The 26,183-nt window shown below is 43.9% G+C and overlaps 11 protein-coding genes across 11 annotated transcripts; 7 read left to right on the top strand and 4 right to left on the bottom strand.

Annotated features, from left to right (window-relative positions):
• Positions 1 to 1,580: 1,580 nt before the first annotated feature.
• On the top strand, positions 1,581 to 5,100 carry O0I10_002611 (uncharacterized protein; the record flags this gene model as incomplete). Its single annotated transcript, XM_058482691.1, has 16 exons — positions 1,581 to 1,747; positions 1,820 to 1,937; positions 1,998 to 2,060; positions 2,126 to 2,269; positions 2,331 to 2,465; positions 2,525 to 2,694; positions 2,749 to 2,893; positions 2,955 to 3,115; positions 3,174 to 3,348; positions 3,407 to 3,577; positions 3,641 to 3,764; positions 3,809 to 4,068; positions 4,131 to 4,274; positions 4,333 to 4,803; positions 4,876 to 4,973; positions 5,064 to 5,100. 16 exons carry the CDS (start codon positions 1,581 to 1,583, stop codon positions 5,098 to 5,100), a joined length of 2,583 nt encoding a protein of 860 aa, XP_058346715.1.
• Positions 5,101 to 5,324: 224 nt separating this feature from the next.
• Positions 5,325 to 5,639, top strand: O0I10_002612 (uncharacterized protein; the record flags this gene model as incomplete). Its single annotated transcript, XM_058482692.1, has 1 exon — positions 5,325 to 5,639. The coding sequence occupies one exon, from the start codon at positions 5,325 to 5,327 to the stop codon at positions 5,637 to 5,639; it is 315 nt and encodes a 104-aa protein (XP_058346716.1).
• A 484-nt stretch (positions 5,640 to 6,123) lies between these two features.
• O0I10_002613 (uncharacterized protein) lies at positions 6,124 to 7,882 on the top strand (the record flags this gene model as incomplete). The annotated part of the gene is made up of 12 exons (XM_058482693.1): positions 6,124 to 6,217; positions 6,291 to 6,474; positions 6,538 to 6,564; positions 6,647 to 6,710; positions 6,885 to 6,951; positions 7,036 to 7,105; positions 7,167 to 7,237; positions 7,294 to 7,351; positions 7,416 to 7,433; positions 7,488 to 7,612; positions 7,683 to 7,769; positions 7,830 to 7,882. 12 exons carry the CDS (start codon positions 6,124 to 6,126, stop codon positions 7,880 to 7,882), a joined length of 918 nt encoding a protein of 305 aa, XP_058346717.1.
• Positions 7,883 to 8,454: 572 nt separating this feature from the next.
• Positions 8,455 to 8,763, top strand: O0I10_002614 (uncharacterized protein; the record flags this gene model as incomplete). The annotated part of the gene is made up of 1 exon (XM_058482694.1): positions 8,455 to 8,763. One exon carries the CDS (start codon positions 8,455 to 8,457, stop codon positions 8,761 to 8,763), a length of 309 nt encoding a protein of 102 aa, XP_058346718.1.
• A 385-nt stretch (positions 8,764 to 9,148) lies between these two features.
• On the top strand, positions 9,149 to 9,877 carry O0I10_002615 (uncharacterized protein; the record flags this gene model as incomplete). The annotated part of the gene is made up of 5 exons (XM_058482695.1): positions 9,149 to 9,264; positions 9,329 to 9,374; positions 9,426 to 9,554; positions 9,619 to 9,676; positions 9,765 to 9,877. The coding sequence occupies 5 exons, from the start codon at positions 9,149 to 9,151 to the stop codon at positions 9,875 to 9,877; spliced, it is 462 nt and encodes a 153-aa protein (XP_058346719.1).
• An 88-nt stretch (positions 9,878 to 9,965) lies between these two features.
• O0I10_002616 (uncharacterized protein) lies at positions 9,966 to 13,855 on the bottom strand (the record flags this gene model as incomplete). Its single annotated transcript, XM_058482696.1, has 4 exons — positions 9,966 to 12,144; positions 12,225 to 13,062; positions 13,130 to 13,367; positions 13,658 to 13,855. 4 exons carry the CDS (start codon positions 13,853 to 13,855, stop codon positions 9,966 to 9,968), a joined length of 3,453 nt encoding a protein of 1,150 aa, XP_058346720.1.
• Positions 13,856 to 16,452: 2,597 nt separating this feature from the next.
• On the top strand, positions 16,453 to 17,594 carry O0I10_002617 (uncharacterized protein; the record flags this gene model as incomplete). The annotated part of the gene is made up of 2 exons (XM_058482697.1): positions 16,453 to 16,817; positions 16,880 to 17,594. 2 exons carry the CDS (start codon positions 16,453 to 16,455, stop codon positions 17,592 to 17,594), a joined length of 1,080 nt encoding a protein of 359 aa, XP_058346721.1.
• A 259-nt stretch (positions 17,595 to 17,853) lies between these two features.
• O0I10_002618 (uncharacterized protein) lies at positions 17,854 to 18,291 on the bottom strand (the record flags this gene model as incomplete). The annotated part of the gene is made up of 3 exons (XM_058482698.1): positions 17,854 to 17,902; positions 17,970 to 18,108; positions 18,177 to 18,291. 3 exons carry the CDS (start codon positions 18,289 to 18,291, stop codon positions 17,854 to 17,856), a joined length of 303 nt encoding a protein of 100 aa, XP_058346722.1.
• Positions 18,292 to 19,867: 1,576 nt separating this feature from the next.
• On the top strand, positions 19,868 to 20,592 carry O0I10_002619 (uncharacterized protein; the record flags this gene model as incomplete). Its single annotated transcript, XM_058482699.1, has 3 exons — positions 19,868 to 19,979; positions 20,184 to 20,336; positions 20,384 to 20,592. 3 exons carry the CDS (start codon positions 19,868 to 19,870, stop codon positions 20,590 to 20,592), a joined length of 474 nt encoding a protein of 157 aa, XP_058346723.1.
• Positions 20,593 to 21,113: 521 nt separating this feature from the next.
• O0I10_002620 (GDP-mannose 4,6 dehydratase) lies at positions 21,114 to 22,486 on the bottom strand (the record flags this gene model as incomplete). Its single annotated transcript, XM_058482700.1, has 4 exons — positions 21,114 to 21,141; positions 21,212 to 22,076; positions 22,145 to 22,282; positions 22,396 to 22,486. The coding sequence occupies 4 exons, from the start codon at positions 22,484 to 22,486 to the stop codon at positions 21,114 to 21,116; spliced, it is 1,122 nt and encodes a 373-aa protein (XP_058346724.1).
• A 549-nt stretch (positions 22,487 to 23,035) lies between these two features.
• Positions 23,036 to 25,461, bottom strand: O0I10_002621 (uncharacterized protein; the record flags this gene model as incomplete). Its single annotated transcript, XM_058482701.1, has 3 exons — positions 23,036 to 24,828; positions 24,956 to 24,991; positions 25,059 to 25,461. The coding sequence occupies 3 exons, from the start codon at positions 25,459 to 25,461 to the stop codon at positions 23,036 to 23,038; spliced, it is 2,232 nt and encodes a 743-aa protein (XP_058346725.1).
• Between the last annotated feature and the right edge of the window lie 722 nt (positions 25,462 to 26,183).

Genomic DNA, 26,183 nt, shown 5'->3' on the forward strand with positions numbered 1-26,183 from the left:
TTGAATCGCAAAATACTGCGATTGGGAAGGTTAGATGCCCATGTTGCATATACAAAATCTCGAGAATTCCACTGTTTCTGTCACTGGCGGAGTTTGCTTTAACATAGCTACCTGCTTCGTTCATGCATCCAGCAGCTTCATTGAAGTGTTGTAATGACAAGGAGTATAAGAAAAGTAGTGTATTGATGCTGTAAAATCATTTAAACTGCACCTTGAGGGCTAGAGTCATAAGGGTGTTTTCGGGTTATTAAGGTGATATTTGGGTGATAGCATTCACCCATCATTCACCCAAATCCTCTTTAGATCACCAATGGTTAAAGGTGGGGTATTTAGGTTGTATTTAGATGATTTGCTGTAACCGGAAAATGACCAGCGGTAACCAAAGGTGATTTCTTGGGGAAATGGATGAAAAGCAGGGGATACAGTCACCTTCTTTTCACCCATATCACCATTGGGGGTTTATTGGCGATGTTGGTTGTAATCTGGTGAAAAGATCACCCAAATTTAACCCATCAAATTGGTGATTGCAAAAATCACCCATATTTCACCAATATCACCGAGTATTCACCTTTTTCACCCAAATTTTTCCCGTAGTGTCACTTTTATGTCATACATTGGCAGCTAATAGCCACTTTTGTGCATTCCCAACTTTTGTGCATTCTATTGTAGGTGGACGATGCTCCTGCTCTAGACATTCATTTCCATGATTAAAGTAGGTTGATCCGAGCTGATTTGGTTGAGTTACGCTCACACAAGACTACATCGGTTGAGCTACATCGAGCGTGCTCTATGTCCAGAGTGATGTAATCTCTCTTTGACCGTAGCTCAGTCAAATCAGCTCGGATCAACTTACTTTAATCATCGAAATGAATGTCTAGAGCAGGGGCATCGTTCCCATGCAGTGGATCTCGCAACAATGATGATTGGATAAAAGTGGCCGTTAGCTAGCAATACATGCCTGTTCCTAGATGATCCATAAAGTAATTATACATTGACCCTTTCATTCATGCAAACGTAGCTGTGTTACACAACACGACCCTCTGCATCTTTTGCTCTGCCAGGGTCCACCTACTTGACAATGAACAAAGATCCCTTTTCATGTACCATCACGCTTACAGCATAGTGAAACCATAAAGACGCCCGTAGCTCGAAATTTTACAATAAAGTGTGGGGGACTTGAAGAGAATGAAGTTGCTCGTAGTAGCTGCTGGACGTTTTATTGTTTTACCGATCCATCCTTATCATGACCCGATATGATTGCGCATGCTATTACACTATTGCATCTCGTCGTGGTGTATCAACGTTGGATGTCACTGGTGTTGTGAACTCGATCTATAAGCTGCTGTTCTTTTCATCCTGCAACAATCCACTTGTACTCACCATTCACATGCTATCCCTCAGCGTTGATAATAAAGCTGCACATTGGACATTTTACATCGGGATGGTATTGTATGGGTAGCCATGGACAAAGATGCAGGCATTACATGCTCCGCCGTCACTATGAAATTTTGGGACAAGGTGTGGTAGAAGAGCTGGACATCTTTCTCCTATATTATACTCACCTTCTTCACGCGCTCTGAATGTCCAACGAGATCTTCCAAAAGCTCTACGAAAGCTCCAAGCTCCTCGTTTCTTCCAACAATCAGGATCAGGTGCCGGTCCTTCAACGTGGACTTGACCAAATCGATACGGAGACGCGACGATTGTTTGGGAAGCACAAGACCGATCAGGAACAAAAAGCCAATGCGTAAGCCGATCTGCCACATCGATGGTCAAAACACAAGCACAAGAACGTCTATATTAATACCAATGTACAAAGGCATTACTTTTTGGCACAGAACGGCATCAACAGCCACGACTTGACGCAACAACTCGAGTCCATTGACACCAGCCGAATCTTTGAACCAGCAGATACGATCACGGACACTGATGTCGAGGTATTCTTTACCTTCGCAATAGGGTCAAAACGGATTCTAACGCATGGTTGTACGATATAGAAATACTTGCAGCAGGCTCATGAACACATTATCATTGAAACGATTGAGGAATGCAGAGAGAGCGTATGTCTCATTTACATTGTATATGTCTCTATTATTCAATCCATTCTGATTCATCTTATTGATAGACATGCGATGATTTCGAGGAATTGAATGATAACGTGATGCAAGGCAACTGGAAAAACGCACAACGTCGCATTTTGGAAGAATGGGATCATCATCAGGACACGGGGATGTTTACACGCGACGACAAGTTTATGGGGATTACTATGGTAGGTTGAGAAGGCAACCTTTTCCTTGAAACCATGACAAAGACTTATCGTATCGAAATAGACACCCGCTTTTCGTAAACGTGTTGATGACTATGCCGACATCATTGGCAAGTTGAACGATGCCCGGATCAAGAATCAACCATACCCGCTCATTGATAATCTCAGCCAGCTATCCAAACCATCAGATCCAACACGGGTGAGTGTATGAAAGCATGAATGATAAGCAATCAAGGCATTAACATGATGATGGTACAGGTGCAGGATCGTGCTATGGATGCTTGGCAATTGGTGAATGATTTGGCATCTGAAGCTAGCCGAGCTGGTCTTGATCAACATGGACCATTGCAAGTACCTCCTACAAATGCCTTCTCTATCAACTTATGCAAGGCGCTTATTGATACATCAAAACGCTGGCTTGAAAAACAGTAAGTATTGAAGATGGGAAATGTGTGAGTGTGAGTCTTATATGGTGCATTTAGGTTTGTACAATATGTGGATGAGGTGCTCTACAAGAACGCACGTGAGACCCAAGTGGGAGGCGTGCCATCTCCTATTTTACGCATCAAGGCATTCATGAACTATGTCTTTCGCAAGAATTCAGGCTGGACTGATCCACGATTCGAGGTATAATGGCTACATGCATCTTTGATGGCGGGATTGTCATTAACATAAAGCACGTGATTAGGTTGTCAACGACACACCCATCTGGACATATGTATATCTCCTTGTTCGCAGTGGTCATGAAAAGCTTGCCCTGAAATACGTTGAAAAGAATGAGCAGCTCTTTGATACCGAGCCACGCTTCCGCCATTACTTTAGAGAATATGTAGACTCACCTGAGAAGCGGTAAGTTTGGTCTTTCGTTTTCATAACGCAAAATACTTATTCAAGCATTTCTTGTTAGCTTACGAAAACCCACTCGAGATGCTGTATTGGCCGATTACCAACGACTAGAATATGGTCAACAAAGCGTGGATCCTTACAAGCTCATTCTTTACAAGATCATTGGACGATGCGAATTGAACAAAAAGAGCCTACCAGATGTGGTGGCCACCACCGAAGATTATGTTTGGTTGCAGGTGAGAGTTTTTAAGGATCATAATAGGAAGTGGTGGGCTAACATTCAATCATTGAAAGCTTTCGTTGGTGCGTGAAAGTGCAGGAGGTGAAGAGTCGGCTTATGAGCAGTATCGTTTGAGTGATCTTCAATCCATGATGGTCAAGTTTGGCTCCAAACGTTTCGATCCCAATGGTAGCAGTCCCTGGAACTATTTCAAGGTGTTATTGTTGACATTACAATTTGAACGGGTATGTCGTATTACGATCCATTATTGACATGTGCTAATGGTGTTATGGTTTCATCATCCATAGGCTGTCAATTACCTCTACAAGAATGAAAAGTGTCGCTTGGATGCAGTTCACTGTGCTATTGCTCTTGCATATACCGGACTTTTACGCATTCCAGATGAACCATTGACGGCAAGCATTGATCTTTGTAAGTGAAAATTAGGTGGAAGTGAATGCAGCCGCTAATGCTAGATATAGTAATCATTGGCGATGATGGCCGAGCAAGCTTCAATTTTGCACGTCTTATATACCAGTACATCCGCGTCTTTTCGACCAGCAACCCCCAAAGCTCATTGCATTACATCTATCTCTTGACACTCTATGCCAAACGCCAATGGTACGATTCCGACGACATGTTCACTCTATGCTATCAATATATTCGTGGCCTAGTACTCAGCAGCAAAGAACCAAATATCATCCTCGGAAAGACATCAACGTCACTTGGCCGACAGGTAAAATGACGAAATGGAACATGGTGCCCTGTTTTCTGTATCACTAACGGTAACTGAATTAGGATGGTTTGATCGACCGACACAAAACACTAATCGGGATCACGAATGAGCACAAATATGTGGAGGCGATTTTGATGCCCATTGCCGAAAAGTACAGCCAAGAAGGCCGATACATGGAAGCTGTCTCCGTATACGAGTTGACCTCAGTGAGTGTTTCATCGTGTTTTATTAACAAAGAAATAACTCTGATATGACGTTCAATAGGATTACAACAAGGTGGCTGATATTCTAAACAAGCAACTCGGCGACGCATTACAACAACCACGTACGGCTGATCGGGATCAAACGATTGAACATCAAACAAGTTCGGATGAGGAGCTTATCAACTTTTCTATCAACACGTTGAGGAGTTATGAGCAGCAACAGCATATTGGCATGTTCATCAAGGAATCCAAAAAGAATACAGCCATTATTCTCGTCAGCCTTTTGAGATGTCGCAGCCTATACGATAGTGGAGCATATGAGCAGGCGTTACAGATCATTCGTGAAACCGAGGTTATTCCCTTGCAAGACAACTTTGCAGTCATCCAGCGAGCAGCCGATCGATTTAATCACATTGACGACGCCATCAGCAAAAACATGCCGGACATGCTGCTCATGGTTACCGACATGCTTTATAAGCTATGGACCACTTTTACTGGGCCCCAGATGGCCATGCAACCAGCGGCGAAACAGGTAAATGAACTCCGGGGGATGAAGCTTGTCACAACTCCTTTGTTTGCTTATTGCCTGTGCCCATTGTTTTAGACGATTTCCATTATTGAAGAGAATATTCGTGCCATTCTTGCATTTGTGGGTATGATTCAATTCAAGATGCCCGCTGATACCATTACAAAATTGAACCGGTAAGTTGTGTGTTTTGCTCGAAGGAACTAGAACCTAAGAGCTTCTTGGATTGGTGCAACATGGCTTTGGCTAATTCGGTATGTTCCCAGAGCTGAAATGATCATCACTGGCCAGCGGCATCATTGATCGGATTCGGGCCCTTTACTCCGAACAACTATCTCAATAAAATGACGTTTCGATGTTTCCAAAAAGAGCGTGTCTTGTTCGACGTGAGTCACCTTTGCCAAGTCTATTTAAATACAATGTCCCCTTCTGTTTCGCCCACCAGACTCGTTTCCTTCTACCATATAACGGTTTTCTACTTTGAAGAACCAACGCTTCTACACTTTTACTATTACTCTATATAAACAATGGCATTTCTCCAATCCGATATCGATCCTCTATACCTCCGTGAAAAGCATCTCAGGATGAGCGAAAGCAGCAACAACAATAGCATATCAACACAAGCATCTGCATCAACGACATCCATAGACGATACCGACCACTTTACAGAAATGGATCTTGATGACCATCACCACCATCAAGAAGGTGCCGTATCATCAGCAGTAAAACGCTTTTTTGAATTTGGCTCAAGTACAATGTCATCAACATCCACAACAGGTGGCCGAAGATCAACGTTCTCAAGGAAAGAGAACTTGGATCGTCTCGTTTCCTTTTATTTGTAAATCAATCCTCATTCATTCATACATTCATAATCACATCCACACCATTGTAATTTTTGCATTTCTCGTGTTCTTTGTTACCCCTTTTTCATATGATGTTAGCTATCCCATTTCGCATGTCTTTGTAAGCCCCATGAAATACAAGTATTATTGATTTCAAAATGCATTCTCTTTTACGTCTCAAGTGATAAACAAAATGGCTATCAATGATTTCATTCCAATTGCAATTTACATAGGGTGGTCTGTGCTCTAATGTTTATGTGTGGCAAAGGTAGCTATGTGAGTGCGTGTGCATGTGAGAGAGGGAAAGAGGGTTGTGTGGGTGGGTGTGGGTGGCATGGCAACCGGGTAGCGCAGCTACATCCCATAAAAGGAATTCACCGATCTCAGACCAAAGTTGATTTTGAGTGGGTATGTCTATGTTTCCCCTCTCGATTTAGTGTGATCCTTTGTTTCTTTTCATTCTCTTTCACGTTTTGCAACACCTATGGGCCTCTTCAGTGCCTTGAATACCCTCGCTCATGGAGCGCAGCCTGATAGCTATATTAGAAAAAAGAGTTATCAATTCGAAAAAGAACTCGGTAAATATAAGGTTTTCCCCCGTATGCGTGTTATGATATGCATGTGTCCGCTTACATCACAAATTGCATCCAGGTCGCGGATCATTTGGATATGTCAAGCAAGCAACTCGCCTTGACGACGGTTTACAACTAGCTATCAAGGTCATCCCCAAACGACTCGTTAAAGGCCACTTTGACTTGGTGCTATCAGAAGTGAACGTGCTCAAAGATCTCAGTCATCCCAACATTATCCGATTGTACGAGACATTCGAATCACGGTAAGCGAGCGATCTCCTTGCGATTGCCTCCATTCGGGTCCTCATTCTCTTTTTCTCATGTAGAGATAAATTTTATATGGTATTTGAGCTGTAAGTGATGTGCGATCAACATATGATGTGTGTGATCTATCATGTGTAACCGCTATGCCTCCCCTTTTTTTCGCATATATAGAGCTACAGGTGGCGAGCTATTTGAACGATTACTCGAGTTTGGCAAGATTGCAGAGAAGGATGCGGTAAGCTTTTGAATCAAAAGATGTGGTGGTATCTATGCATTCGACGCGAGCATGCACAACAATATGCAGGGTTGTTGTTGTGTGCGTGTGCGTTGTGCTTTGAAGCATGTGTAATTCAAGCTAGAACAAAAAAAGACTGACGGCCGGTGCGCTTTCTTATTGTGTATGTTCCAGATTGGTATAGTCCGATCCGTGTTGCACGGCTTGCAATACTTACATTCCAAAAATATCGCTCATCGAGGTAAGATGGAATTACCCAAGCGTGCGGACACAGTGCCCGGTACATGCAGCATGATACCTAATGTGACACACATACACCTTATAGACATCAAGCCAGAGAACTTGCTCTTCAAAGATAAATCGCCCAATGCTGAGCTTGTCATTTGTGACTTTGGGTAAGTAGCTTATTTTGCTATGCTGATAGCAACATGCGAATCTGACAACATCCACCACTAGCATTGCTAAGAAGCTCACCGACCCACCATCATCGGTGCTGGACACTCTTTGCGGTTCTCCTCTTTATGTTGGTAAGTCAAAGGACGTGTTTTTTCTATCAACATTCATTGACACACATACAATACAGCACCTGAAGTTCTCGAGCGAAAAGCAAATGGCTGTCCAGTCGACATTTGGGCTATGGGGTAAGTGATAACGAGTCATAATATGGGGGACAAATCATTAACCCACAATCCTTCCCCGTTGTAGCGTAATTACCTACATGATGTAAGTGAAAGCAGGGTCTCATGATGATGAGGAGGATCTTAACACGCTCAATAGATTGTGTGGATATCAACCATTTCAAGGAGGTAAAGATCAAAAAGACCAAAAAGAGCTGAATTCGCAAATCACGAATGCCAAATATGAATTTCATGAGCGGTATTGGAAGAACATTTCGCAGGATGGTAAGAGCTACGAGGGATGAGTGTTGTACATAGAGGCATTTGGCTGATTGAGATTTGGCACCATCAATAGCAAAAGACTTTATTCAGCAGTTATTGTCTTTGGATCCTAGTAAGCGACCCACTGCCACTGAAGCATTGAAACACCCATGGTTGACAGGTGATGTCGATGCCGTATCATCCGAAAAGCCTGCTGAATCTGCAAATGATAAGTAATCAGCAAAATCCTCATCAGCTGCTGATACCACTACACAAGCGGCTGCATCATCATAGTTCCTCTGTGTTTTATTCGTTATCTTCCTACGTGCATTATATTGTAGAAGTACAATTGTAACAATTAATAGTATTATCTTTGCCTATATCGTCTCACCTCCTTCCAAAGATGTTCGAGAATGGAAGACAATGATAGCGTGGAAAGAATTAGCGACGTTTTAGGTTTTGAACCTAAAGGGTATGTTTGTTGGCATGTTGGGGTATCGTATTTGAAGAGGTATCTTCGGAGGGTTTTCTTGTAACGGGCACTTTGGATAAGCTAACGTTGAAAAGGGTAAGACCCATTCACTGTTTTCATATGAGATGGTGGATCGCCCTTGTACCTGATTCTTGTCGTGCTGTGCCTTGTGTACATTGGAAGGCATTGTATCTGTTGGCATGGAAACCCTATCAGCATGCTATTAAGAATCATCTTTTGTGTTGCCGCCAACCAATTTTGTAAAGGGGTCGGTTGACAAGGAGCATGTGACAAGATGGCGCGATGGTCCATCCGGGAAATTCTACTATTCAAACCTTGATCCTCTGTGGCTTTGTATAAAAGGAGCTTTTAAGCTTATGAACAAAGAACACAAATGGCTTCCTCTTCCCCTGAATATCTCAACCACGTCCTCATGCGATTTGGACACCATCTCTCCTCCTTGGAGCAACAAAGCTATGCTAAACAATTTAGCAGTATGATTCAGAGCTCGACACAAGGCTCGACGTTGTGTATGAAACCATCATCCGCCTACGTTGGACCTATACACAGAGTCTCAAGCAGCACGCATCGCCTTCCATTTGTTGGACCAGCCCCTGTTGTCCATCAATCATCCTCCGTCAACAAGAAATCCACCACCCGTATCATTGTCAACCCGCTATCATCATCATCTGTCACCTTTTAAAGCAGCAATCGATCGATAGACCTCTTTTTGTTTCTTGTGCCACCACACTTGTCACCATCATTATCCACTTGAAAAAAGCCGACATAAATACCCGAAGTTACATCATCATGTGCTTGCTTTGAAGCTGCTATTCTTATCAAACAAATTCTCCGGATTTGCATATCCGCTCGACCCTGAGCATGTCGAAAATAGCAATGCACGTTTATTGTATACGATATGGAAAGATGGTGTGGGGAACTTTATGCACAATGGATGAATCAATGTTATTGGCTGGGATGATGGGTGGGTCCTTGGGCTGCATTTTAGGTGATAGAGGCGCACACACACACACACACACGTGTTGATCCCGCATTGTTCTTTCTTCTTCCTTCTCTTGTCGGTCGCCATGAGTCTGAATTGGGCAATGCTTGCTCAAGACGAGCCTGTCTTGCTTCCCGGTGAACATCAACACTTGTTTCGGCAACACGGCATCAAAGCTATACTCGATTGTGAGACACCAGAGTAAGAGTTGTAGACCATGCTTGTTTCCCTTCCAACCCATTCACATGGCATGCCCATTCTCCAGTACCCGCTTCGAAGCAAAAGGAAAGCTTTATGTATCCAATCAAAGAGTATGCATCTCGTATGATAAATAACAAGGTACACTGATACGGGGTGATTAGATTGTCTTTGTAGCTCAACCATCCACGCCATCCCTCCAAACATTGAACATACCTCTGAGGAATCTACGTAACTGGAAACTCGAACAACCATGGTTCTCAGCCAACTACATCACATCCACATTGATCCCGGTAAGTTTTATTTCATGCATTGTTTTACACAATCTCTTTTTTCTTACCTTGTGTGAATGAATAGGTGCCAGGAGGAGGGTTACCACGCGCTGGCAACCTTACATTGACATTTACTGAAGGAGGTATGTGTGTTGGGGTTTGAGAATGCTGGATGATGATGTTGTTGTTGTTGGTCGTGTGAGAGCCCATGAATAACTTTATATGATTTAGGAGCCATTGAATTCACGAGTGTGTACCGCACCTTGTTGGAACGCCTTGCAGTGGATGGAACAACTGAAGAGCCTTTACCAGCCTATGAGCCGCCCCCCTATTATAACCCATGATGATAATTTTTTGTATAAAGAAAGTAGTTTATGGACATATACATCTACATGTGTGTGTGTGTGTGTGTGTGTGTGTGATGGTATATAACTATATGACATGGCCTTCGCTTCTTTGTATATCTTCAACAAAGGGACCAGGGGATGAGGATGTAGTGTGATCAAACCCACCACCAGGAATGGACCATTGTTGTCCTGCAGCACCCATTTGTAACATAAGATCGTTCATGATGGTGTCATTATTGGATGAATCCATGACCATCATACCTGCTGGTGTACTGACAGGCGTTGTTGCGGTATCCATAGGTGTTGAGACGGCAGGAGAATAAGCATAATCGGATGGAGTAGTGGCACTCATGGTATCAAGATTCATCATGGTGGTATCGGAAATGAAAGGGTCAATGGGTGGTTGTTGCTGATCAAAAGAAGATGCTTGTTGTTGTTGTGCAGCAGCATGTGGAGGTGTGGGATTATTCATATACGCAGGTACAATGGTAGAAGCAGAAGGTTCACTTGGAATGGAAATGGTGTGTCGTCGAGGATGATTCAATGATGGTGGTGTTGTTGCTACTGTTGGCATGCGAGGAGGAGAAGGATGATGATGGTGATGTAACGGCTGTTGATGATGATGAGATGAAAATGGTTGATGAGGAAGAGCAGTTGATGGATGATGGGAGGGTTGACGACGAAGCGGTAATTGTTGTTGACGTTGTGCATAATAAGAAGGCATCATGGCCGTCATGGATGATTGTCGTCTTAATGAACGTGCAAGTCGTGGTTGTTGTTGATGTTGATTTCCACTCTCCATGACCGTCGAGGATGATGAATCATATACAAAATCAGGTGGAATAGGGGATCCTCTTGCATGAGCTGGTGGCCAATTACTTCCACCACCCAATGGTTTGTTCATGTGTGCACGTCGAAGCGATCGTAAATCCTCTTGTGAGTATGACATTGGATGTCTCAAACGGGATTTACGCTGTAAATAAGCTTGTGGATTGCCAAGATGCTGCGCTTGTTGCTGTACCGGTAATGGCTGTTGGTGATGATTGTAGATGGCCATATTAGTGGTCCCACCTCGCATCATGAGGGATGCAAATCTTGATGGATCTGAAAAAGCAGCACTTGAATTGAATAATGAGGTTGCCCCTCCACCATCAAGCATATACGGCATCGTTTGCTGTTGTTGTTGTTGCTGTTGTGGCGGCGTATTGTTCATAGCCATTTGCATCAAATGCGATCCAGGACCTGTCAATGTGTGTCGTCGAATACCACGTGCAGGTGATGACATTACCGGTGATGATGATGCGGATGATGTATCAGACGACAATGCAAGTGGATCTTGTTGTGGCATAGGTGTGGCGGGAGGAGGAGGTGGTTGTGGTGGTGCGGTTGCCATGGAAACAGGCGTAGGATGATTGTTGCTATCACCCGCCGATGACACGGCACGTGCTGGGTCAACTACCATACGACCATAAAGTTGTGCAAGTTCAGCATCTTGTTCCTTGATATGCGATTGTAATTCAATGGCTGGGGATTCTGCTGCCAAGCGATTGAGAATTGAAAGCGTACGTGAATACTGCTGTTGAGCTACTTCGGCTATCATCTTGTCAGGGTTTGACATCTCGTAATGGTGTACTGTGGCAGCTGATGTTAAGCAATGAATGGTATGTTGTACACCACGCGTCGGATAACTGAATACATCGAGAGGCTGTGTCTCGAGTAATGTCTCCGTAATGGCTGTAATATTGGATGCTGCCCAAGCACACAATTGTTGATGTTGATAGGGCTCCATCATGTCGTTGTTATTGATAGCACCGGCTGGCAAAGGATGTAGCAAATAATGTCTGTGCAAGAGAATCATGCTGAAATGGTATGTCATGTGGAGAAATGCAGCAAACACATTGCCGATCGCTTGTTTTTCAGCGGGGTAAGGTGGTAAAACACCTGCAATGATCTGCATCGTGGGTGCATAGCTCAAAGTAGCTGGGAGCTCATGAATAAAGTTCTCCAAATGCGTGTGTAATAGAAACAATTTGCCTTGTTCCTCGAGCACTTGCACAGGGGAACGCTTCTCTCCTTGTGCATTTTGCCGTGCCGTCACCCTTCTAATGGTCGCATAGATCTCGGATAGCGTTCTCGATAATTGGATCAGGGCAATATTGCTTGTCACCACTTCTTCGAGCCATGGCCCTTCTTCGCTTGTCACCGAAGGATACTCGGTGGTACAATCGGCATTGCTAAAATAGGGTTCTCTTGCTTGCTCGATACTATACAACCCCACCACCACGCACGTGTATCATGTCATTAGCACATGCTCCTCTATGTTTTTATAGTAAATGTTACATACCTCATCATAAGATCATATATAAAGACGGTCCAAAACGTGCGTTTCTTTGCCTCATGTTCCTGAGGATCCTGACCAGGACGTGGCGTTGACTCCATTTGAGGTAACCCCAGATCGTTACACATCTTGGCAGCTATGCCGAGGTACAATCCCGGTCGCCGAAAGAATCCGAGACGCTTGTAATACTCTTGATACTTAGTCAACAACACGAGACCTTGAATTGTCGATAATCGTGGCGCATCTGAATATTCTTCGACTTTGGCAAATGCACGTTGATAATAGCCGAATCCAGGAACACTCGAAGAAGGGGGTGGAGGAGAAGATAATGATGATGATGACGATGATACATTGCTGCTGTTGTTGTTGTTGCATTCATTTGTCCAACGTGATGCAACCGCACACATTGCAAACAGCAAAAGAGGTGATGGTGGGTCAATATCGGTAGCCGTTCCGATCTGCTTGTAGAACATGGGATTGTGGATCATGGGGACAAACTTGTGTACGTGGGCAAAGTACGTCTCAATAAGTGATTGTGATACTTCTGGCGGTAATAAGGATGCCGATGATGATGACTCTTCCTTGATATCCGTTTCCATCGCATTGTCCCTTCTTTGACCCATGATAGTGGTATCCCTGTGATGGCTGATAAATTGGGTTGCCTCTCCTCCGTACAAATTGGCGATACGATCAATGCGTTCGGGTACGTCATTCACGTACATGGCTTGTCCAATCTCATTGATACCAAATGGGTCGATGGTGTTGTTGCTGTTGCTGCTGTAAGATGCCATTGCTGTAGATGTTGGGATTGGTGATGATGTGGTTGGTGTGATTGTATTCTCGTCTATAGCATACCAAGATTAATACATATATACGCCAACAATGGACGATAAAACTTCCATCTCCCTCACCTTGTCTGGTAGCTGTGTTTTCATTGTTTCCACCCACTGATCCCAACAATGCATTATCAAGAATCCGACGCGCAGGACCATCAATGGATTGTAAAGCCTTTTCAACCAGCTGAAGACGTGCTTCGAGAAGCTCAATGTACTGCTTTGGTGGACCACGCTTTGGAGGCAGCTTTGCAAAGACGCATTCGATTTCTGATTTCCTGCATTTGGAACAAGGTTGTACGCCATCACATTTCACCTAGTAAGAGGATGATAAATGAGTAACCATATCTTGTGCAATCATAAAAAGGGGGAGAGGTGGGGTGTACTCAAACCCCAATCGAACGGATGCTGCCGATATGCGTGTGTGTGTGTGTGTGTGTGTGTGTGCCTCCTTAGCCTTGTGCCACCATATTCCCATGCCATCATAATCATCATCATCATCATCATCATCACCACATGTAAAACGCAAAGGGAGAGAGAAAGGATAGCCATGAACCCCCCTCTTGAATAATGAAGCTATCCAAATAAAGGGTAAAGTGTCATTACCTTGCGTTTACGGCATTCATCACAAGCACGCATGCTCTTGTTGCGTTTTGTCGGTGTTGTTGCTGCTGCTGTTGCTGTGGCGGTGTTGTTGTTGGCCGGTGCGGGCGCTTTGGCCTTTGTGTTTCGCTTGGATGACTCGCTTGTTGTCGTTTGTACATTGATATCAGATCCACTTTGCGACTCGTGTTGATTCTCCATTGTGTGTGGGGGGCGTGCGTGTATCAATACTCGAACAATACGTGTATGTAGTAACTTGAGCGGAATGAATGAAGAACCGTGTCTGTGTCAATCACTCAACAAGATAAACCCTGTCATCGCGTCGCCATGGCTACCATGAGTACAATGAAGCATGAGTCCAATCCCAACATACCTTGCTACAGCAGTAATTGAGTGAGTGTTGGGGGTGTCAAAGAGGAGAGAAGAAGAAGGCAAAAAGTGAGAAGGTACGAGCGAGAGAGAGAGAGAGAGAGAGAGCGCTGAGTTATTTAAGTGTTACAGTCGTGTGAGTTCATGCTACGCGGATGTGGTGCCCTGTGTGTCTTGGATAACTATAACCGGAAATGCCTTAGCGTTCTTTTCCCTGGAGAGAGAGCCTTCTGCTATGTCGATCGTTCCTTTGTTGGATTGCTTGGACTCTGGTGGATTACACGCTTCATTTCATCATGCTTCTTATCATGCGTCCCATATTAATCAATGCCCGATTCATGCTACTGCTACTATGATGACCCCAACAGCGATTACTATCTTTGACTTTATTTCTCATTGAAAACAAGATACATAAAACGGTTGTACTACACATTAGCAGAAATGTAGGATCGATAAGGGGTTTATCATGGGTATCCAATCCTGTCAAACCAACATCATCTTCATCATGTTGGTCAATGCGGCGCTTTGGGCAACTAACAGGGGGGAAAGCATCTTTATTTTGATCGTGTGAGTGTTATATCAAACAGCATGCTTGGTTTAATGATCATAGCCATTCAATGCAATGGAAGCGTTGTGCTATATGGGATCCATACATAGCACCATGAAAAAATAGCAACTTGTGTGTCCGCTAGCTGTAGGTATATGTTGTGCCTTTTGCTACCAAAATGCACGTGTACAACCTTTGTGATGTTTAAATCCCTGATTACCAAAAATCATAGCTTACTCCATCTCGCATATTATCTGCACATTTTGGGTAACGTCCAATGCATGCAATGGTCCACACGTTCTTTCACGTTATCATTGAGTTGAATGGCGGCATAGTAGTTGGCATGATGGCGTGTGAGAAATCGAGGTCTTGTTATCATCGACAAGGTGACGGTAGATCGGAAACGTGGCAATCAGAGCTTTGATACAGGGGATGCTTGATTTGTCTTTTTGGGGATACTATCATACGTATGTATGCCATTGATCATTTTCATTGTCGGTGCTACTTTTTCAATGAAAAAAGAGGCTCTGGTCAGATCCTCTTTGTATACATGGGACGTGTACACGACATTCAATTCCTTGTTACGATTGTATGAGTGAAGCGGGAAACAAAGAAAATGGGTTCATTGATGTTTGATAAGCCCAAGGTGCGAAAAAGAAAACAAAGAGCGGAAAAAAGAGACGAGGGTCATATCAACTGTGATGCAATGCAAAGTCGTAAAAGACAAACAATGACATCCACAGCAGGGAAAAGAGAGAGCCAGGAACACCTGCATGGGAAAAATCTACAACAAGGAGCGTAGTGTTGTTGTTGCCCTAATGATGATGATCATAACCAGGAATACAACCCTTTATCGCATGCCTATGGGCTGGAGTCAATTACATGATACGATTTGTTACACATGTCGACGCCAAGAAACAAATGGGATGATGGTGCAAAGTGACAATAGCAACACAATCAAAAGAATAATAAAGAACATGATGTAGTTTTCTAAACAGTCGTAGTGCTATACATGGAGTAACACCCCTTATACGCGTGTGGCTGTCAGATGGCGTCGATCCTCAAGCGTCTCGTTATTTGCGCAACAGATGACGGGGATGGGGTTGTTCATCATTACACACGGATGTTGTGCCCCATCATCCGCGGATACGGTAAGAATGGGAAAAAGTTATTGATGAGGCTCGTGACCAAGCTTTATGACAATAGAGCTGCATATTGTAGTCATGAGTTAGCATCCAGCATGGGATCTGGGGGTTATGTGAATTAACCCCCATTCGTGTCAATCCAGGTAATCGATAATTGTGGCTTGGCCATTCTAATGGTTGTAATGATGATTGCTTTTGTGCCTTGTTCCTATTGACGAAAATGTTTATTCATTGTGGATGATGTATGATATCCAAAAAGAAGGTTGGGATAATAAACGGCCCCTCGGGACAAGGAACGGGGATGATCATGTAATAGAGATATGTGTGTACTACCGGATCGTACGGCAAGAGTAGGGCCCATTTGTGTGTAAAAGGCATGTGGCGTAACCTAAGTTCATTCTCAGTGAGTGCGGCATTAGAAGAGATCAGGTGGGGGAGAGAGAGAAGTGAGAGAGTGAGAGTGGTGCTTGTATGTTTATGCAGGTAGTGGATCAGGGCCTTCCTTAGCAAAGGTCCCGTAATAAATAGTTGACAAATACATGTTTATGGAGGTGGATTAAATGCAAAGTAAACCGTTTCGTGTGATAAACAACAGTGCAACGACCCATCAAGGGTCTCGCTTTAATCTGCAATGATGGCTCTTGTACGTTACACTCACATCCATTTTCCCATCCTCTTCAATCATTTATTCTCTTTCTCCCTTTCCCTTTCTTTCCCTTTCTCTCGCTATTCAAATCATGATCACCAACGAAGCTCTCTCTGTGATCGATGCATCAGGTCGCCAATTCAGTTTACTCAACAACGATACAAGTGTACCAGTATACAAACGAAGTCGCACATCTCCCCCTTCCCCTTTACCTGAAATGAGCTATCCCCGTCCCCAATGTCCACCGTCATTTCAACATCGGCATGTTACCAGCAGCAATGGGTGGCAATATAGAGAGCAAAATGGCATGCCTGCTGCTTGTGTATCTCCTACATCACCAGCGTCTCGTGGCAACAGTTGCCAACCTGCACCGCCACCAACACCAACACCACCTGTCAATACCAAACGCAAATATCATTGCACAGAGCCTGGATGTAACAAGAGCTTCACTACAAGGTAAGGTATTGTGTGCACTTGTGTAATAAGGAACGATGGGCTTATTATTCTTCATGAAAAAGTGGGCATTTAGCTCGCCACAACAGGATCCACACAGGCGAAAAGAACTTTCCTTGTCTTTTCCCGGGTTGTCAATCCCGCTTTTCCCGTCAAGATAATATGATGCAACATTATCGTACACACATGTCTCCAAAATCAAGGAAATCAAACAAGCGTACCAGTATCACTACCATAGCAACCACATCCACGGCTCCTTCATCATCATCTTCTTCGGTGGTTGATGATTCTAGACCAAGACCTCGACTACATGCTCACCATCGTATCCAATTCGGTGTTGAACGACCTTTAACCATTGATCAGCATTTGAATAATTATCATCAATCACTTGCATCCCCTGAACGCTATTCTTCTGTGCGATATGACAATAATGGCAGTAGTTCCATCAAGACATCTGTCACATCATCCACTGAGTCCTTTACCAATATCACTGCAAGGAATGGAAAGGATTCTTTTTATCATCATCATCATCATCATCATCATCATCATCATCGTCAATTATCATTGCCCAACAACAACAACAACAATACCAACGCAGCACATACAGCATTACGATCGCATGTAAATCCGTCATCATCACTACCTCCACCAACGCAATCCTCATCACCATCACCCACACAAATTGATCACGATAACAACAATGAAAGCGATCGACGAGAGAATGACGAAAGAACTGATGGACTCCTTCAATTGGCACATGTTGTAAGCACCTTTGGTTGAAAACCCTTTGTATATTAAATGGTCGTTTGGGATGGCCTCCAGATACCTTGTTTGTTTATCAAAGTACTTGTGATCTCGTTAGATGTACTCAAGCCCCCGCTCCCACCTTTGTCTTGCCTTTTATTATCATGCATTCCGATACTTTAGTAACTCACGCTATGTTTCTCTTTTTCTCCCATATTTATATACGCCTGTATCAATAAACAACCCCATTATCGCATGAATTATAATAATGATCCTTTTTATTCTTGGTCTATAACTAGTAACAACACTCTTCACAACAACAACATATGCACATGGCTGTTAACCTGCAGAAAGCTTGTTGTTAAACGCACTTGTTACTTCCATTTGTGGATGAATGTGTATACAACTTACAGCCCACAACAACAACCTTGTGGATGATCACAGCAATTCCAACGCGATCGGTAGCCATACATGTAGCCTGGATGTGGTGGTGGTGGCATCATGCCTTGTTGAAAGGGAGGTGGTGGTGGTGCGCTCATCATGCCTGGCACTAAAAAGTGTGAGAAAATAGCTCATCTTCAACAACCAACCCCCTGACACATTTCGGATATCACTTGCTTGTTGATGGATAGCCCATGGGTGGAGCAGGTTGATAGGGATTCGCAGCCATACTACCAGGCGTCATCATGGGCGGTGGTGGTGCTTGGGGATAAGGTGCTGCTGCTGGGTTCATGGGTGTCATCATGTCTTATTATAGGTAGCCTGCAAGTAAATGGAACCCTCTAACGATTTAGTGGGCAAAGTTGTTGTTGAGATGAATTTATACACAAACCTTGACTTGAACAAAGAAAAAAAAGGGAGGCTGCTGCTGCTGCTGCTTCTGCTGCTGCTGAATGAAAATGTCAACAAAGGTGCCAGCACAACAACTCACAGAGTAAAAAAGAAACGAACATCAGCCAACTACCCGTATTAGGCTGACTTTTTTACCTCCGTGTGTCCATATCACAATGGTGATGTAGTATTACATCTATATACATACAAACGTATGATCCGTCATTCGTTCGCTGGGGATTACCATTTCTAATTTAGTGCTGCACAACAATAACAACAACAACAACAACAAAACATGGCCCGTTGTTCCGATATAGATCCCCAAATACACCAACTTCTCCTCCCTTGTCGTGTGTTTATTGATGTAACTGGACCCTGTGTTATGAAAAGAGCGAGAGCACAGACATCATGGCCTTTTGGTATTTGACATGTTGCAGATGGGTGATCGTCGTCGGACCTCGTTCTCCTTTGCCCGAGACACAAAATAGGAGTCATGCGTCACACCATGGACCTCATCTACAATGGATGGATGGATGTGTTGGACAAGCCAAGAAGGCGTTACGCCCCAGGGTCTGTACTCTCCAGAAAAAGCAACCCGGTGTAATAATGACAGCTGACATCTTTATTGCAACATCGCCCTTGATCACTTTTGATTTACTGGAGCGAATTCTTATGCATTTTCCCTGGCAACCATTCCGATTTCCATTTTCAGTGCACCCAGCGATTCGCATCTGTTGCCCCATTTCAACCACATGTCGCACTTGTCAACGATTGTCCTGCTCCAACCCATCATGTCAGTACTTCAAATGTCTTGATCCCATAGACTTTGACTGAATGGCAAGCTCATGGCGTGTACACCTTGACACTTCACACACTCTCTTGCACACTTCTCTGATTTGTGTATCAGCTATTGATCTTCCATCACTTCGACTCGGTCCTCCAAGATGCTTGACCACTTTACCAGTCCAATCAATCATGACAACAATTCTCACGCCCACTCACATATAAACAAGGCTGTTGTCACCAACGCTATCATACGTCCTTTCTTTCTTCTACTTGTATTCATCGTCAATGGCCTTTGGTAAGTCTCAAGGATAGTCTTTATTATGTGATCCCTAAAATGAGGGTACTCATGCATCCACCTATGTAGCTCATCTCACTGATTATTGGTGGCTAATGGCATTTGGTTGCGTTCCTTGATGGAGCTTTGGGGTAGGTATAACTATCACTTATATATCAAAAGGATGCCTAGGCTAATGTGAAAATTGAGACTCCTTTGTAGGTGACATGAGTACATGGCCTTTGTTCCAGCAGAAAGAACTCGACGCCATGGCTATGCAGCTAAAGCAGAAAGGAATGACCGATTTCATCTATACAAGTACAATGCTGATGGCACTCTCAGAGTCAACGACCTCTCCGCCAATGAAATCCTTGGATACAGTGATGCTGGCAAAACAAGCTTTGATCATTACAAAGGAATGTTTGGGATGTTGGCTATGATACGCACCATGGCGCAATTATACAACGAAGCTACGTTCAACACGTTCAACACATTTACAAAAACAAAGATCCATTTCCTTCATGCACAAGGTAAATTATTCAAGTGCATCACCGCCTGTGTATGTGTGTAACTCACAACTCCATTCTTAGGTGATCCATAAGGCATTGGTCCATATACTCGCCTACTGGATCAGGAAAGTAATGTATGAAGGCTACTGGATTGCGTATGGAGATGTCAACAAGCACCCTAGCCCCTACACAGGCTGTACTGTATTATGGATGTAATGTACCAAGGCCTGTGGTTCATTGTGACAAGGACAAGTGGCACCCTATCCCCGACACCAACACCCGGCATCTACATCATGACCAAAGAGCAGCGAGTCAAGGTGCCTGTCAGCTTCTCCGAAAAAGACATCACACTCCACCCATTTATGATAAAGCATTGCTGTAAGTTGTTGGATGGCACGATCGCATGATTTTATTAGCTCACATAGGCTGGACATTACATAGATGGCTTGTGAAGAAACTTTATCAGTGCTCAAGGATCTTAAACGAGAACACGAGGTCGATTTACGGTCATCCAAGGACAAGAAGCGGCAACATCATCAATCCCATCATTATTCGCTTGAATGAAGGAGAACATGCGAGCATTGTATCCGACTATGGTTCCATGAGCTTGCCCAACAGTCCACTCCATGATTGATCCATATTCCTTGTATCTCTTCCACCCATCTTAAACAGCTGTACATATACATGATCACTATTTGCACATTAAAAAAAGTCTTCTTTACCACTGATTAGAATGGTTGTTCTATTATTGTAAATCAACCGCTGTGAGTGATACTATTTTCAATGCATGTGTTCAATCAACGTGCATCCAGTAGCCACACAAAGCTAGTGAGCACGTGCTTCCCATGGAGTGGCGCATATACAACACTACTTCCGCTTTGCCCAACAAACCAACCACTTGACCCACACTACTATTTGGAATCCCAGATAAACTTTTTTTACACATGATGACAAACTCTACATTTGTAAATGGGATAAACATAGAAAGAGAAAGAAAAAATAGAATATGCAAAATGGAGTACAGGCTGATCTATCGAGGTGCGTTGTGGATGATAAAATGGGGCTGAGGCGACGTGATGTTAAAATGCACTCGAGAAATGTTCAATGGTGGGGGGTAGAGGTTGAGATTGAAGAGGAGAGATGGATCAGACTTGTTTAGTTGTAGGTATCGTTCTTAAGGGAACTATCAAAAAGAAAGAGATTGGGTTAATTCCAATGCAATTTGATTCTCCGTTTTTTTCTTCCAAACTTACCCTTCAATGTCGGCGACAACCATTTCAGTAACAAGCTCATCAAAGCTGACCTTGCGCTTCCAGCCAAGTTTTTCGTTGGCCTTTGCAGGATCACCAAGCAAAAGTTCGACTTCGGCAGGGCGGAAGTACTTTGGATCAATACGAACACGCACCTTTCCGGTTTCAGCATCCTTGCCAATTTCATTGACGCCTTCGCCTTCCCAAACAATCTTGCGGCCGGTGACAGCAAATGCCTTTTCGACGAAGCTGCGGACAGTGTAAGTTTCACCAGTGGCCAAAACGAAATCTTCAGGCTTGTCTTGTTGAAGCATGAGCCACATGCCTTCGACATAGTCACGAGCATGACCCCAATCACGCTTGGCATCAATGTTACCAAGATACAAGCATTCTTGACGACCCAAATGGATATCAGCAACAGCACGAGAAATCTTGCGTGTCACAAAGGTACGGCCACGGCGTGGGGATTCGTGGTTGAAGAGAATACCATTGCAAGCGTACATGTCATATGATTCACGGTAGTTGACAGTGATCCAGTAACCATACAACTTGGCAACACCATAGGGCGAACGAGGATAGAAGGGAGTGGTTTCCTTTTGTGGGGTTTCAACCACCTTACCATACAACTCGGAAGTAGAGGCTTGGTAGAAACGGACACGATCTTGCAAACCACAAGTGCGGATAGCATCCAAAAGACGCAAAGTACCAAGGGCATCCACATCACCAGTGTATTCAGACATGTCAAAAGAGACCTTGACGTGGGATTGAGCAGCCAAGTTGTAGACTTCAGTGGGCTGGATTTGAGCAATGATGTGCACAAGACAAGTCGAATCGGTCAAATCACCATAGTGCAAAAAGAACTTGACGTCTACACATACACATACACACATAAGTATCCTTCTTCTTGATCACAACATCATCCTCTCCCTTACTTACTCTCATCATGACGGTCCTTGTAAATGTGTTCGATACGACCCGTGTTGAATGAGGAGGATCGACGAATGATACCATGCACCTCATAACCCTTCTTGAGCAAAAACTCGGTAAGATAAGAGCCGTCTTGACCAGTAACACCTATCAATGGAGAGTCAGCATCGCATCATCTAATCCAATGGTCGAGATGGGCTCATCTGGAGACGCAGATGACGAGCCAAACACGCGCGCGTGTGTGGCACGTGTCAACTTACCAGTGATAAGAGCAACCTTGCGGCTGCGATATTCTTCAACAGAGATGGTAGACTTGGCAATCTTGACGGGAGCAAAAACGGCTTCGGACATGGTAATAAAGAGAGATAGAGAGAAAGAGAGAAAGAAAGAAAGGAAAAGAGAGAGAGAGAGAAGAGGTTTCAAAATATATTGCAGACTCAAAGAAGATATCTATTTTTATATAGAGAGAGAGTTCATTTTCGATGGGCGAGAGGTGTGACACAGCCAGCCATTTAAGCCCGCTCCCACTTTTTTCTTTCTATCCCACATTGGACGATGATCTGCCAAGCAGTGAATAGTGAGACATGACTATAATTTAGATGACACTATTGCCTACTATAAAATGTTCAATCTTTTCTTTAATCAAGATGATGTGGGGGTGATATGGGCGAGAAAGAAGAGCTGAGATAATAAAGGGGAGGGAGGATGATGATGAGGAGAGAGAGAGAGAGAGATGACTATGATGTACGTTCTTTTTTACTGCTATCGGAAAAACTACACACAAAAGCAACGTAAACGTACGTACACGCCTTGAGTGGGTAAAAGGGATCGACGCACCCCCCAAGAATCGGCATCAGAAAATAAAAGTGGGATCTAGCTTCTATACAATCTTGTTTGGCACTAGCACAAAAGGGATCTGATGCTCATTTCGGCCTTTCGTTTCGAATCGGTCTTGCCGACAGCCTTGTCATTATCTGCTGCCATGGTATTACCATCCGTAGCTGCTGCTGTATTGGGATGGGATGTAGTCGTTGCCGTGGAGATGTTGTTACTACTGCTTTGAGCGGCTGATGCTGCAGCATTCAAAGTGCTACTTGAAGTCTGCAAAAAGTATTGTGTCGTTGGATGCGTGTAAGAAGGTGGACCTCCTCGTGGTGAACCTGCGGGAGGGGCAGCTGGAGCAAAGCGATAGGCTAATGTCGAATAAGGATTGTTTGATTCGCGTCCAATGGGAGGTGGGGCTGACCCATTTGGACTAGCAGCAGCGATCCTTCGAAAGTAGGGTCCGCCAGTAAATGATGGGAAGAGTCTCTCAGTCACTGCTGGTGCTATTGGTTGCTTGTTGCCATGACTACCACTACCATGACTACCACCAACACCATGACGACGACCTTCATGATTGGATATCGGTGCAATGTTGACTTTGGGAACAGCATGATCCTTCTTACTACCAGCTGGCAATGATACAGTGTTGAGCTGTGAATTGGCTGCAAAATGTCCTGGCAGGGATCCTTGTCTCGCTTGCAATGGCCCTGATGAGGATGATCGTGCTAGCTGGGGTGCAATAGGTCTCAGTGTAGTATGTCCCATAGAGAATGATGATGCTGAAGATGATGATAATGATGACGATGTGCTGCCAGTATGAAATGTATGCTGTGAAGTGGATGCATGTACTCTTGGTAATGTTTGTTGGAATCGCAAAGAGGATGCATTGAATGCTCGGGTATGATGTTGATGGGACAACAAACGCTGTTCAATACGATATTGGTGTTTCTTCATTTCGGCAACAACATAGAGGTGTTTGAGCGTGGCTGGCTTTGTCAAATCCGCACCTAATCCACCACCAAGATAGACAATGACTTCATACAATTCATGCTCGCCACCCTGTTTCTTGATATGAAGCGTATCCGAAAATGTGCCTGATCCTGATGCAATCATCATGAGCCGATCTGGGTCTGTATCATAAAATATAGGTGATGTCGTTCTTTCGGATGGTGGTGGACGAGCTTCAGGGCCCAATGTGTTGTTGTTGGTGGTGGTGGTGTCATGTTGTTGTTGTGCAATGTCCATAATGTTGTCCAACAATAAGCGATGTAGACGGCCTAATCGATCCGTGTCGTGAGAAGATATCAATTCATACAAAGATCGATGAACGAGATCCCGCGGATGGTAGCCCCATAATTCGGTCACCTCATCAGATGTACGTGCACAACACATTTCCATTGATAAGAACATGGTAATGGTACTCTTGGATGTTGATGATGATGGTGGCGGCTCGGGTTCTCGCAATGCTTGTTGACTTTGTGATGATCCACTGCTATCATTTTTCCGATGGGATATGGCAATATGGGGTGATGGTGATGATGATGATGGTTGTTGGTGAGTAGAAGTCTTGTTTTGAAATGACTCGATAGGTTCATGCACAAAAGAGATGGCGGTGGTAGAAGGTGTTGTGGGTCGATGCATGGCTGTCGTCATGGTAAATGTTGCTGTTTGGATCATGCCACATGTTGTTTTTTCTCTTGCTGCTGCTGCTGCTGTCACAGACGAAGTGTCGAGAATCACTGATCCACCATACATTCCACTGAATCGTTTGGTTTCATGCAATCTTGGACGGCCTCGTTTCTTATGCTTAGCATCATGGCATGTGTCTGATTTGCCGGCAGCTACACAACGCTTGCATGGTCGGGATACTATTTCGGATGTAATCCACCAAAAGAGAAAAAAATCGCCGGTGCGTGTGAGTATGGGTGTAGATATATAACAGTGATCAGCCTTCTTTCAAGGTTCCCCATGATGGATCACAGATACAACACATACCATCGCACGCCAAGTGAGCCTTGCGACAGTTGACGCCTAAAAAGAACAAACACATTGAATACATAGTGCTCAAAGGTTGCCACTCATAAAACGTTGAGCTTACATGCACTAGGTACATGAGATTTGTAACCGCGTTTTGCTGGTACAATCATAGGAGTGAGCTGATTGTCTGCCATGGTGGAAATGGTAGTAGTGTCATCGTCGTCATTGGAAGGTGTTCTTGGCGTAGGAAGTTGTTGGGCGGAAGGAGCAGTAGAAGCGGTGGTGGTGGTGGTGGTGGTGGAGGAGGAGGAGGTAGTGTTTGTATTTGAAGTAGTAGTAATAGTAGTAGTGTTGGCGGTGGCAGGAGTGAATATACATGATGGTGAAGAAGGCAACGTAACCATATCCGACTTGGAATGGTGCGATTCAGCAACAAGAGGATCTTGATCAGAATCGGGTGAAGGTAGGTGAAACTGGGACAGCGACGAAGAAGAAGAAAAGGGAGGGTCGTCGGGTGCCTGCATAACAAACAAAAGGCTTTACTTTTGCTAGTAAGCAGCAACACAAGCAAAAGATGCTGGTTTATATCAACGTGGAAGTTACTGAAACAACGACCTTGTATGGAAGATAAAAGCAAGAGAGAAACAAGTAAAAGCAGGTGCTGGGGTGGTTGTATATATGCCAGCTCACATGCAATTTCAGCAGATGAGCACTTGGGGCTGCGTCACATAGATGAGGAACTTTGTTTGGTTGTGCTCATCATCATCATCATCCAAATACACACATATACAGATACACATACATAGCATTACATGATGTACTTGTTTTCCCCCACATTGTTCATATCGGCTACACACACCGGATTCAACATGAACATCAATCCCCTTCTAGAAACATTCGCAATAGCTGTGTAACATTCAATACTACGATTACTCCGTTTTCAAATGGTCAATGTTTCCATGCTGCTACCAAGTGATCATTATCATCCGGTAGATTGACAAACCTTGTTTGAAGGCTGCAGCAATATTATCATTCTCTCTTTTCGGGTGAAATCTTATCTCTGTTTAGGAATAGCAATAGAAGGATTTTCGCTTAAAGCATTTTGACGCAACAATATTCCCGAATAACGTGACCATATGAATGAGAAACAAGAGTAAAAGGAAGATGATAAATGCGCATAGTTGGGTGATGATGATGGGCAAGTTCTGTTGCCAAGGCAAAGGCTGTTGGTAGGTTGGGATCAAAG

The sequence above is a fragment of the Lichtheimia ornata genome, assembly GCF_029851405.1.
Source record: "Lichtheimia ornata isolate CBS 291.66 chromosome Unknown scaffold00007, whole genome shotgun sequence".
Taxonomy (NCBI): Eukaryota; Fungi; Mucoromycota; class Mucoromycetes; order Mucorales; family Lichtheimiaceae; genus Lichtheimia; species Lichtheimia ornata.